Source organism: Nesoenas mayeri (genome assembly GCF_963082525.1).
Source record: "Nesoenas mayeri genome assembly, chromosome: 16".
Classification (NCBI taxonomy): domain Eukaryota; kingdom Metazoa; phylum Chordata; class Aves; order Columbiformes; family Columbidae; genus Nesoenas; species Nesoenas mayeri.
In genome coordinates, this window is record NC_137562.1 from 11,234,805 (window position 1) to 11,245,642 (window position 10,838).

The 10,838-nt window shown below is 65.2% G+C and overlaps 1 protein-coding gene across 1 annotated transcript; it reads left to right on the plus strand.

Annotated features, from left to right (window-relative positions):
* Positions 1–5,919: 5,919 nt before the first annotated feature.
* On the plus strand, positions 5,920–10,272 carry MMP9 (matrix metallopeptidase 9; the record flags this gene model as incomplete). The annotated part of the gene is made up of 13 exons (XM_080354562.1): positions 5,920–6,063; positions 6,272–6,510; positions 6,853–7,001; positions 7,190–7,318; positions 7,403–7,576; positions 7,659–7,832; positions 7,972–8,145; positions 8,239–8,394; positions 8,483–8,738; positions 8,885–9,024; positions 9,112–9,262; positions 9,369–9,472; positions 9,722–10,272. 13 exons carry the CDS (start codon positions 5,920–5,922, stop codon positions 9,829–9,831), a joined length of 2,100 nt encoding a protein of 699 aa, XP_080210688.1. The 3' UTR covers positions 9,832–10,272.
* Positions 10,273–10,838: the final 566 nt, after the last annotated feature.

Below are 10,838 nucleotides of genomic sequence, written 5' to 3' on the forward strand. Positions count from 1 at the left end.
CAAGCTGTGTGCTGCCTTTCATCTCATCCTGCCCAGCCAGAGCCGTGGCTGCCGTTGCCACCAGGCTCTGGGGCCACCGACAGCCACTCCAGGCTGGGTTGGGAGCTGCTGGACGGGAACAGCTACAATCCTGCTGGCCCCTCCGCACTGCCAGATGCACCGCTGCTGCTGGCTGTTGTTTTCCCTTCTGGAGGGATCCTGTGGTTTCCTTCCCAGAACCTGAGACCTCGGAACCATGGTCCAAGGCCGCTGGCTTCCACCCTGTCCTCCGCTGCTGATTCATCACTGCTGGTTAGTTAAAAAAGGGTAATCAGCAAATTACTGAAATATAAGTAAAAAAAAACAAGGCAGGCTGTGTATGTGCAGTGCCAGGCCGGTCCCATCGCACGCGCGGGGCAGCTTGGCCTCAGTGCTGCCACGGGGGCTGCTGGCCTGCACAGCCCCCCAGGCCTGCCAGGACCCAGCACAGCCGCCCTGAGCCCCACGGCAGCTCTGGCTATGCTGCTGGTCTGGTCAGTGCCCCCTGCCCCAGAGAGGAGGTTGCCGGGCTGTGGAGTTGCTGTGCCACGAGGTGCTGGGACATGCCCATGGGGCTGTGGATGCAGCAGCTCCCCAGGGCTGGTGGCTCTGGCTCTGCTCTCCAGCCCTTCTTACCTGGCAGCACGGCAGCTATCGCTGTCCCCATGTCCCCGCGGCCCAGCAGCTGCCACTCCTGTGTCCTTGTAGCCCAGCAACTGCCATCCCCTCTCCCATGGCACCCATGCCTGCAGAAGGGGCTTTAGGAGACCCTGCAGTGGTGCAGCCCGGCAGCTCCCGACCGTCGGGCTGTTTGCCATCCCTGGCTGCCTGGGCTTTGTCCATATGCCTGTGTTGACAAGTGAGCCGCTCTGAATTAATTTGGCAGCGAGCATTAGAACAGTTGTCAAATGTTTTACTGAAATTCGAGCATGTTGCATCTACCACTCTTCCTTCTGCTTCTTGTAGTTTACAATTAAATACAACCAGTTTTGCCCATATTTCACCTTCTACAAACCCCCGCTTCTTATTCCTGAGCCGCTTTGTTGCTGGCAACCGGCGGGTTCCTGGCGCCGCGCTGTCCCCTCCGTGCGCTGGTCAGGCAGGCAGGTTTGCCGTCATTGTCACACAATTGCTGCTCTTCCCGTTTTAGCAGGCAGCTGCCGTGCCCATCTCGCCCCCAGGGAACAAAGCGCTGCCCACCCGTGCTGTGCTGGCGCAGCAGCTGTGCCGCCAGGAGCCCGCAGCCGCCCGGCCCCATCCTGCTCCCCTCCCAGCCTCCATGGGGTGCAGGAGATGGGCCTGATCCTGCGGGTCCCCCAGGTGGGGACGGCTCCGGGTGCCTGAGAGGACAGTGGCAGCAGGGCTGCCCATGAACACCCCTTCCCAAAGCCGCCGCAGGTGACAAAGTCTCAGTGCTGCTCCATGCAGCCTGGGGGAGCCAGGGCAGCCCCCGGCCCCTGTGCCCCCCGACATGTCTGAACCTCCCGCAGCCAGGGAGAGCTCGGTGGAACACGGGTTGGTCAAAGTTGGAGGCAAAGGCTGAGCCGGGATGAGGTTCAAGGGGTGAGTTTAGAGTGAAGCAAGTCATGAAACACAAGAGCCGCTCGGCGTTGGGAGCTCTTGCAGCCCTTCCCTGGAGCCTGGGGCTGCCTGGGGCTGCCGGGCTCTCTGCTGCTCCCCGGCAGATGCAGCGGTCTGGGCAGTTTTCCATCTGGATCGAAAACCAAAGCCATTTCAGAGGCCTCTAGTTTCTTCAAAGAGGCTGACTGGTTTCTTCAGTTTCTTCCCAGATTTCCTGACCGGAGCACTTCCTGGCAGCCAGGAGTGTGGTTTCCTCCCCATCCGGCAGAGGTGTGTGGTTTCCTCCCCATCCGGCAGAGGTGTGCAAGCTCAGGTGAGCGCAGGGCTGTGCTGCACAGCGAGGGCTCCGTGCGGGCTCTGCGAGGCGCAGGGTCCCCTCTGCCATCGGCACGGCTGTGTCCAGCAGGCCGGGCGCCGGCCCCGCCACCCCAAGGAGCAGAGCACAGGTGGGAGATCCCGGCTCCAGCGTCCCCAGGGAACCCCAGCAGATGGGGTTTTGCAGGGTGCCAAGGGGCTTGGGAAGGTGTGGAGGGGGGATGTCCCAGCCTGATGCAGGGGGTGACTGTGCCACCCACCTGGGTGCCGTGTGACAGCCGGGGGATCCACCATGTGCTGTTAGGAGCTGGGATTGGTGCTGCTGCGTGGTGAAACTGCAGCACTGGTTTCAGTGCCCGCAGGGCAGAGGTGACACTGGCTGCGTCATCCTCCTCATCCTCACCCCGATGAGCAGCTGTGGGGAGCAGCGCTACTGGGGCTGGGGACAGGACGAGCCTCCCGCCTGGGCAAACGGGCAAACAATTTGCAAGAAGCTGGTGAGGGGGTGGGGAGTTTCCCAGGTGAGGCACCGGCAGGCAGAGTCTGGCAGGGACGGGCAGGGTGACGAGCAGGTGCACCCGCAGAGCAGGGGACACGTGGAACGGGGCAAAGCGGGGCCGGCAGCGCGCGGGGCCGTGGCATGCAGCACACTTTGCCAAGAAGGGTCCTGGGCGCAGCTGGAGGATGTGACCCAGCCCATGCACGGCCCGGCGGCGGAGCAGCAGATACGGGAAGTGTGTGCAGGAATGTTGTTTCTGTCTGGAGCCCTTGAGTAGGAGCAGTGGGGCTTCCAAGCCTCTGACGCAGAGCTGGTCCCTTTGCCTTCAGTCCTGCTCCCACGCCAAGCATCCTGGTGCCAGTGCGCCGTGGGGCAGGCGGGTGCTGGTGGGGGTGGCAGCTCTGCTCCCTGGGCTCAGGGCACTGCAGAGCCTGTGGCATGGGGCAGCACTGGACTTAGGGTGCTGTGCTGGGGCTGGGGGCTCATGCTGGTGCCCTGCCTGGCAGCCAGGGCTCCTGGCTGTGCCATGGGGTCTGCCAGGCCCGGACGGTCCCTGCCCTCTGTACTGGCCGTGCCTCCCCACGGTGCCAGCGCTGTGCTCTCTGCGACCCGGTGCTGTCTCACCCGCACAAGATGCTGACTCTCTTCAGCCCCGCTTCCCCTTGCCACCGCACACTGCCGCGCTCCTGCCCGGCCCTTGCCAGGGCCTGCCCTTCGCTCCCGCATCCCCCACCATTCCCCGCGCATCTCCTTGGGTGCTCGGCTGCGGGGCAGTGACTGTGACAGCTGGGTGTCCCCTTGCCCACCCGCTCCTGGGCTCTGCTTCCAGCTTTGCCACCCTGGTGCACCCCATGACTGTGACTCTCGGGCCTCTCCCCTGGCCGGCTGGTGCCAGCACCCTCCCCAGCTGAGCCCCACTCTGCTTGCTTAAGCTGGGGGAGTGGAGCTGGGGAGGGTCCGGGCTCAGCTCGGGGGTCCCTGTCTCCATGCAGGACCCCCAGACCTCGCTGCTGGCCCATCTGGAGACCCACAGCATGGCAGCGGTGCCACCATGTCCCGTCAGCTCCGTGGGCAGGGACCCAGGCAGTCGTCCACCCCAGTCAGGGTCCCAGAGCAGTTTCCCACAGGGGTCTGCCTGATGGTGATCATGAGTAAGGGCGTGGGAAGGGGCTACCGTGGCTGTTCCTTCCCCTTTCGGCAGCCGCGGCGGTGACAGCCAGCCTCGTGGCTCGGGTAGAAGCTGGGACCAAGGATGTCTGCGTGGGTTTTTCCATATCATCCGTCCTCGCGGGGCTCTGGGTGCAAACGGAGCCCCGGTGCAGATACAGGCTGGGCAGAGCCCTTCAGTGGTCCTGATGTCCCTGGCAGCCAAAAGCCATCCCCTGCACTGTCCCTGCTCCCCAGCACCCGGCTCTCCCACCAGTAGCTGCCCTGAGCACCCTGGGCACCTGTCGGTGCCGGGAGGTGTGCCACAACGCGCTCCTGGCCAGAGCTGCCCCGCGCAGGGCTGGGGGTGCCTGTGGGGCTCATGCTGGCAGTGCCAGCCCGTCCCCATGGAGTTCCCCTGCCCAGCGCTGAGGCTGCTGGTGCTGCAGATGCGGGGGTTTCCCTCCTGCCCCAGCCCTGCCCCTGCTCCCTGCGGAGCCTCCAGAGAGTCACCAGAAATTCCCCCGTGCTGGTGCCATGAGGAAGCTGGCGAGCGGGGCCATGAGTCAGTGGGAGAGGCTGCGCCGAGAGGCAGAGCTGTGGCCAGCAGCCCCCCTAGGACCCCAGGTGTCCAGCACGAGGGTGCTTGGGGCCATTTGCCACGGACCCACCAGTGCACCCCAGAGCCAGCCGGGGCCAGGCACATGGGGGCTGGCGGGATGGGCTGCGTGGTGTGCGGGGCCGTGGCTCTCGGCTCCTGCTGCCATTGCTCACTCCCAGCCCGTTCCGGCCAGCGCTGCTCAGGGACCTTGGGACACCCCGGCAGAGTCCCATCCTCACATGGGGAGCTGCTGCCTCCTGCCTTGCAAGGAGCTGGGCTGCACATGAGGGGCAGCAGGCTGGACCCCGTCGGGGGGGAGACAGTGGGAGTGGCCTGGCTGAGGGGTCCATGGCCTGCGTCCCGCAGGAGGGGGCTGTGTGCGGGCACCATGGGCCAGACGTGTTTGTCACATCGGGGCGCAGGACAGCGGATGCTTATGGAGCAACTTCCTCTGCCTGGGAACCGGGGATGCTCTTGCATGGCTGTGGCGGGGAGTGAGGCAACGCCGCAATTTCTCAGCTCCGATTCCTCCCGGGGGGGCTCGCACTGCCTGTGAGAGCCCGGCTGCGGCCCTGGTGTGTGTTTGGCTCAGCCAGAGCCAGGGCAATGCAGGGAGGGGGTGGCTGCAGGGGCACAGGCTGGGGTCCCAGGACGCGCAGGGCAGCAACAGGGCTGCGCTGGGGAGATCGTCCTGCTGGGGACAGCTGAGGGCTCAAGGAGATCCCGCAAGGCTGGGCTTAGCAAGAGCTGGGGTAGGGCGACCTGTCCTGGGACCCGTATCTTGGGCAGTGTTGCTGGGCTGCACTGGCCCTCCCACCTCTCTCGCTGACACTGCACCTTTCTCTCCGCTTTGCCATCTGTTTTCCCCTCGCTCCTTGTCCCTGTTTGCTTTCCCCTTCACCACTCGGGTTCCCACAAGCGTCGGCACTTTGGGAGAAGCAGGAAAACACACACCAATGGCGAGGTTTGTGCTGGGCCAGGGAACTTGAGTCAGCAGAGCCCTGCGAAACAGCCAACAGCAAGGACAGGGCACCCCATGTCCCATGTCCCACGGCACCGTCAGGGGCTTGGAAGTAGCCATGGGGTGATAAGCCACAGGGACCCCCTGCGCCAGGAGTGCTCTGCCCACCAGGGTGATGCAGCTGTGGTGGGGATGTGGGGATGGACGCTGTGTCCCGGTGAGGGCCTGAGCGCTAGTGCACAGCTCTGGTGCAGAGGAGATGCTGGTGCTGGGGCTCTGGGCAGCTCTCCCGCCAGCTCTGCCTGTGCAGCCCTGGCAGCTGCTCTGGCCCCACAGCTCCAGCTCCGGCAGCATCAGCCCTCAGCTAGCAAGCTTGGTGTCGGCTGGTGCAGTGACATGGCTGCAGTGTCCTGAGTACCTGTCCGGCCTCCATGACCCACTGCTGTCCCCGCTGCCACCACGGCCGTGGAGCTGGCAGGACGATGCCCCTCTCCGCTGCCCTGCCATGGGGCAGCCGGGCTGTGCTGCACCCCAGCACAGCCCCCGGCCGCTGTCCCTCACACCGTGCATGGCCGTGGGACCCAGCGTGTTTAGTAAACAAGGTGATGAAACAGTTAAGGCAGGAACGGAGGAGCCTGAGTGTGCGTTTCGTCACGGTGGGAAGGAAGCGTGAGTCGGCGCTGGGGGGTCTGAGGGTGACTCACTGCCTCCCCGATGCATAAATAGGAGCGGGAGCCCAGCGTCTCCAGGAGCAGAGCGGCAGGGACCCAGCACAGCCACAGCCCTCCTGCCACCACCATGGCCCTTGTCCTGCTGGCCCCACTGGCCGTGGGGCTGCTGGCCCTCTCCTGTGGCGCAGCCCCTCTCCAGAACAAGCCACGGGCAGTGGTCACCTTCCCTGGAGAGCTGCTCAGTGGCCTGTCAGATGTGGAGCTGGCCGAGGTGAGGGGAGCACGGCCGGACTGCCCCTCCTGGCACCCCAAGCAGCTCCTGGAGCGGCAGCGTGGCGCTGTGGGCCAAGCTCAGTGCTGCCCGTCCCCCTGTGCCCCGGGGCTGCCTGGCCTCGGGGTGGGCACCAGGGTATGCGCTGCCCGGAGCTGCCCAAGCCCCCTCCTGCCCTGCTCAGCCCTCTGGTGCCTTTCCTCCCCAGAACTACCTGCTGCGCTTCGGCTACACCACGGAGGGGGAGGCGAGGACAGGTGACAAGCAGGTGTCCCTGACCAAGGCACTGCGCAAGATGCAGAAGCAGCTGGGCCTGGAGGAGACAGGGGAGCTGGATGCCGGTACGCTGGAGGCCATGCGAGCCCCCCGCTGCGGTGTCCCCGACGTGGGAACCTTCCTCACCTTCGAGGGGGACCTCAAGTGGGAACACACGGACCTGACGTACCGGTGAGTCTCTGCCCCAGGAGATCAGGCTCATGCCCGTGGGGCGATGGTCCTCAGGCGATGCAGACGGGCTTGAGGGTGCAGGCAGGGCAGCAGCCTCGGCGGAGCCAGGCAGCACAGCCGGGTCTCAGCAGAGCTGGCCATGCCGGCACAGGGGCAACATCTGCTCCCTGGTGCCCAGGAGAGCATCTGAGCCCTGGCCTAAGGGCAGTGGCCGGCTGCTCTGCCCAGCCGTGCCAGCACTGCTGTCCCCTCCCGGGACGGGGACACATCCCAGCTGCATGCCCAGAGCAGAGTCACTCCTGTGGCACAAGCTGGGACCTGGCAGTGCTGACCCCCCTGCAGGGTGATGAACTACTCCCCTGACCTGGACCGTGCTGTCATCGATGATGCTTTCAAGCGGGCGTTCAAAGTGTGGAGCGACGTGACCCCCCTCACCTTCACCCAAATATACAGCGGCGAGGCAGACATCATGATCATGTTTGGCAGTCAAGGTGACGTCCCGTAGCAAGGCCAGGACCCGGCTCAGCCGCGGGGACATGTGCCCTGCCTGGAGGTCTCACCCGTGTCCCTCCGGCCACACAGGGGCTGCACAGGGCTCATGTGCTCAGGGTCCGTGTGCGTACGGGGCATGTGGGGGCTCCTCTGAGTGGGCTGGCTCTGAAAGTGCTTGTTCCCGTAGAGCATGGGGACGGGTACCCCTTTGATGGCAAGGATGGGCTCTTGGCGCACGCCTTTCCTCCGGGTCAGGGGATCCAGGGCGATGCCCACTTTGATGACGATGAGTTCTGGACGCTGGGAACTGGCTTAGGTAAGGGCAGGGCCTGGCGGGTCAGGGGAGGGGCTGGTGGTGCCCACACCAGCCCTGTCACTGAGCTGCCCCTCTCTCGAGCAGTGGTGAAGACCCGCCACGGGAATGCCAATGGGGCCGACTGCCACTTCCCCTTCGTCTTTGAGGGCCACTCCTACTCCCGGTGCATCACAGAGGGGCGCACGGATGGGCTGCCCTGGTGTGCCACCACCGCCAGCTACGACCGGGACAAGAAATACGGCTTCTGCCCCAGCGAACGTGAGTAGCGGCAGCCGTGGCTGCAGCCCCTGCCTGGCGTCAAGGGTGTTGGGGGCCACCCTCACCCTTCCTCGCCCTGCAGTCCTCTACACCAATGGTGGCAACAGCGATGGGTCCCCCTGTGTCTTCCCCTTCATCTTCGACGGCACCTCCTACAACAGCTGCACCACGGACGGGCGCTCCGACGGCTACCGCTGGTGTGCCACCACCGCCAACTTCGACCAGGACAAGAAATACGGCTTCTGCCCCAACCGAGGTGCGAGTGGGAAGGGGTGCGCAGGGTGGCTGATCCCCAGCCTTGGTGCACAGGGTGGGCTCCCAAGGGCTTTTGGAGATGTCCCGGGTTCTTCTGGCATGGCCAGGGCCAGCCCCACTGACGCTACACTATGCTGCAGACACGGCGGTGATTGGCGGCAACTCCCAGGGGGACCCGTGTGTCTTCCCCTTCACCTTCCTGGGGCGGTCGTACAGTGCCTGCACCAGCGAGGGCCGGCAGGACGGCAAGCTCTGGTGTGCCACCACCAGCAACTATGACACCGACAAGAAGTGGGGCTTCTGCCCAGACAGAGGTACCAGCCCCCCTGCCCGTGCCCTCCAGACCCACCCTGTGGGTGTCACAGTCCCTGGCCAGTGTGTCCTGTCTCACCAGCACTTTCTCCCAGGTTACAGCATCTTCCTGGTGGCTGCCCATGAGTTTGGGCACTCACTGGGGCTGGACCACTCCAGTGTGCGGGAGGCCCTGATGTACCCCATGTACCGCTACGTCCAGGACTTCCAGCTGGACCCAGATGATGTCCAGGGCATCCAGTACCTCTATGGTGAGCAGCTGCACTGCAGCTGATGAGGTGGGGGTCCCGCTGTGCTGGGCCAGCCCCCAGCCTTACATCCTCCCCTGTTTTTGCTCAGGTCGTGGCTCTGGCCCTGAGCCCACTGCCCCTTCACCCGTGCCCACCGAGGAGCCCCAGCCCATGCCCACTGAGGAGCCCCAGCCTATGCCCACTGAGGCTGGCAGTGCCTCTACCACTGAGGAGGAGGAAGAAGAGCAGACACCGGAGCCCACAGCCCAGCCCATTCCTGTGGATCCCAGCCAGGATGCCTGCATGGAGAAGAACTTTGATGCCATCACAGAGATCAATGGGGAGCTGCATTTCTTCAAGAATGGGTGAGTGGCAGTGCCCAGCACCTCCTGCCCTGATGAGTGCCAGGGTGACAAGGGGGAACAGAGAGACATGGGGCTGTGCCAGCGGTGTGGGGGACAGGGGGCTGTGCCAGGCCAAGGTTACCAGCACGGCTGACCTTCCCCACCAGGAAATACTGGACCCACTCATCCTTCTGGAAGTCAGGCATCCAGGGTGCCTTCACCGTTGCAGACACCTGGCCCGGCCTCCCAGCTGTCATCGATGCTGCTTTCCAGGATGTACTCACCAAGAGGGTCTTCTTCTTTGCTGGTGAGCTCTGCTCCTGCCGCACTCAACCCTGGTGCTGTGCTGGCACCCTCAGGGCCAGCTGATTCTCATGTTCTCTCCCGGCTGCAGGTCGGCAGTTCTGGGTGTTTTCTGGCAAGAGCATGCAGGGCCCCCGCGGGATTGAGAAGCTGGGCATCGGGAAGGAAGCTGCCCGCATCTCGGGGGCCCTGCAGCGGGGCCGCGGCAAAGTGCTGCTCTTCAGTGGGGAGAGCTACTGGAGGTGAGCAGCTCTGGATTGCCACAGCGGTGCCCGCTGGCTCCCTGCAGTGAGGGGCTGGGATGGGGGGATCCCAGCAGCCTTCAGCACAGCTCTTCTCTCCCCACAGGTTGGATGTTAAGGTCCAGAGGGTGGACAAGGGCTACCCCCGTGCCACTGATGATGTCTTCACCGGTGTCCCCCTCGACGCACACAATGTCTTCCTCTACCAAGGTGAGTGGGGACTGTTGGGTGGGGGCCGTGCTGTCACCCCCAGGCTGTCACCCCCAGGGCAGGGTCTGCACCGTGGGGATCGGCCCTGGGGCAGGGCACACCGTCAGCCCTGCAGTGCCTGTGGTGGGGCCGGCAGGGCCCATAAGGGGACCAGATCCTCATGTGCCCCTCGAGTGGCTGCTGGGATGGATCCCCGCATGGCTGGCCACCTGCTGACCCTCCACTCCTTCCACCTCCCTCCTCACCCAGACAAGTACCACTTCTGCCGGGGCAGCTTCTACTGGAGAATGACGCCGCGCTACCAGGTGGACCGGGTGGGCTACGTCAAGTATGACATCCTGCAGTGCCCCGAGCACTGAGGACCTGACTGGCTGCCTGGCTCCAGCCAGTGTACTGCTCCCTGCCCACTGCTCCCGACCGCTCGGTTCCCATCTCACAGCCTGACCCCCCGGGGCATTGGGGGCCGCACAGCCCGGCAGCCGTGGGGCAGCCCCCACTGAGGTGGCGGCTTTGCCGTCTCCTTGGCAGGAAGGGACAGGGAGTCCTGGGGTTGCCCCTTGCGGTGCCCTGGCTGGGGAGCAGGACTCTCGCTGCAGCAAGCACAGTGCCGCCTGTGCCAGCGCCGGATGTGCTGCACAAAGGCGTTTGCCTGGTGCAAACCGCACACAGATCTGTAACGACTTTGTCTTTCTCCTGAGCCAGCCGTGCTGGGTCAGGCTGGGCTCCGCTGGGAGGTGGTGCCCGGGGACTTGGCCAAGGCAGGGGCTCGGGGCTCTGCCTTCTGCCTGCTGCCCACTCTGCCAGCCTCCACCTGCCCATTTTTAATAAAGACAATCCTTTCGATACAGCCTCCGAGTGCTCTGTTAGCTGTCTGGGGCCATGGCATAGCAAACACCTGAGGTGCCAGGCCGGGGGCATTGCCCTAAGGTGTGGGGTGCCAGCGTCGGTGGGGAAGGGGGCACTGGGTGGGGGGGCTGCAGCCAAGCCCCCTTTCTGCAGAGGGCTCTGGGATCCCTAAGGGACACTGGGGCCCACCAGGGAGGACGGCCCCGGTCCCAACATCCCCCGCCACCAGCCCCACGCCCTGTGCAGCCCCCGTGCCCCGCCTCCCCTTCAGAGTGCCTCCTGCCCTAGCCGGTCCAGACCCGTCCCAGCGCGGCCCGAGGAGCGCAGCGGGGCCGGGGCCGGGGCCGTGGCAGGGTGGGGCGGCCGCAGTCCCGAGGCTATAATTAGCTGTAATTAGCAGTCGCGGCTCCGCGCAGGGCGGGGGCAGAGTGCGGTCCCGTCCTGTCCCGCGGGGTCCGGTCCCAGCACCCTCCGTGCGACGGGAGCTGCGGGACCGGGCGGGGCAGAGCGACTCGCGGTT